Source organism: Podarcis tiliguerta (assembly GCF_965153285.1).
Source record: "Podarcis tiliguerta genome assembly, chromosome: 13".
NCBI lineage: Eukaryota > Metazoa > Chordata > Lepidosauria > Squamata > Lacertidae > Podarcis > Podarcis tiliguerta.
In genome coordinates, this window is record NC_139546.1 from 41,052,587 (window position 1) to 41,054,499 (window position 1,913).

The 1,913-nt window shown below is 42.6% G+C and overlaps 1 protein-coding gene across 1 annotated transcript in view; it reads left to right on the plus strand.

The window, feature by feature from the left end:
* Positions 1-201: 201 nt before the first annotated feature.
* Positions 202-1,913, plus strand: part of LOC310662605 (vomeronasal type-2 receptor 26-like) — a gene marked incomplete at its 3' end in the record, with an annotated part of 11,212 nt that continues 9,500 nt past the window's right edge. Inside the window, exons 1-2 of the mRNA XM_083409550.1 lie at positions 202-1,056; positions 1,480-1,707. Coding sequence (XP_083265676.1) covers positions 220-1,056; positions 1,480-1,707 — 1,065 coding nt within the window. The 5' untranslated portion in view covers positions 202-219. The remainder of the gene's footprint in view (positions 1,057-1,479; positions 1,708-1,913) is intronic.

The window sequence follows — 1,913 nt, forward strand, 5'->3', positions numbered from 1 at the left end:
AAAAATGAGAAAAGGGAGAGGATCCCAGGTTTCAGCCCATCTGCATGTGTGTCTTTTGTAAAACTGAGAGAGAGGCAAACAAACCATGAAACATTGGCAAAGGGCATATTTGACTAACAGGGTTCAGCACATAATTTATATGAATAGTGTGAAAGGAATCTACTTTGTCTCTTCTATTTTCCATTTACTTTTTAGCTCATTTATGGCTCTGCTCCAGTGATGAATGATAAAAGCCCAGGGCTTCCCTTCTACCAGATGGCAGCCTCAGAAGCCCTTCAGTATGAGGGAATTCTCTCTTTGCTTCTGCATTTCAGGTGGACATGGATTGGAGTCATTGCAACGGACAATGAAAACGGAGAAAGATTTGTGCAAACCATTTCCCCAATATTTACCAAGAGTGGTGTGTGTTTTGCATTCCTAGAAAGAATCCCTGATTTTAGTTTTATTTCTGAAATTAATGGCATGCTACAACAGGGGGCAATTATAAACCATAAAATTCTTAGCAGCAAAGCTAATGTTATTGTGGCAAATGGAGAATCTTATTCCATGGCAACTTTTAGATGGCTTCCATACCTATCAGAACATGATGACATGATAAACAATATAAAAAGCAAAGTATGGATAACAACTGCCCAGATTGAGTTTGCTTCATTTGTCTTTCAAAGGAACTGGGATTCAAGAGTATTCAATGGTGCTATAGCCTTTGAAATTCACTTTAGAAACCCACCAGGATTTAATCAGTATGTTCTGCACAGAAACCCTTCCAGCACAGATGGGGACGGTTTTATCAGGGACTTCTGGCAACAGGCCTTTGAATGTGTGTTTCCAGATATGACTTCAGACAAGGTGGAGGGGAATATTTGCACCGGGGAAGAGATGCTGGAGAGCCTTCCTGGATCATTTTTTGAAATGAGCATGACAGGCCACAGTTACAGCATCCACAGTGCTGTCTACGCCATGGCCCATGCTTTAAATGCCATGTTCACATCCAGACTCAAGCACAGAGGAATGGCGTACAGAGGGAGAGGGAAGAATCAGAATCAACAGTTTTGGCAGGTAATAGGCTGGACATCCTCAACTGGAAGAAACCTGCTATTCTCTGATAAAGTATGGGTTTCCAAAATGTTGTCAGTTTGCTCATTCCTGTCAGGGAAAAAATGGTTTTGTAGTTTTGGAGGTCACTGAAATGCCACTGTATTCACAGATAACAAGCAGTAGTCATGGCCGAGAGAGATCAGCATTCTCTCTATCCCATATACACCAAATCCTCGCTCAGAGCAGGTAGTTGCGAACCACTGTTGTGTCTCCTGAGACGAAGAGGGAGAGAGGAAAAGAAGTGGGGTGGGAGAAAGAAAGACAGTTGACTTAATCAGCGCACACCAATTGCTGTAGGTCCTGCCCATAGGAAAAAAGATACCTCAGTCCTGTATTAGAACAGCAGTCTTTTCCAAACAATTGCCTTTTCTGTTTTCAATCTAGCTCCATCACTTTCTGAGAAGTATCTCATTTAACAATACGGCAGGAGATGTGGTCTTCATCAACCAGAATGGAGAGGTGGTATCTAGCTTAGATATTGTCAATTTGATAATATTCTCCAACCAAAGTTTGCGCAGAGTGAGCGTTGGGAGGATAGATCCGCAAACTTCTCGAGACCAATCATTCATACTTGATGAAGATGCCATAACATGGCACAGTTGGTTTAATCAGGTAGGACCACATTATCAGATAATTCCAAAGTAATTCAGTATTGCCTAAGCAATGACCATTCACCTGCAGGTCTACTCACTGTCTTTTAAACTGCATGTTCCTGTGTAGAACATGACCAATGCGTACAGAGAGCCAGTGTGGTGATCCTGCTCCTCCACATGCAGCTGATGGGTGGCCTTGGGCCAGTCACCCTTCTCTGAGGTCTC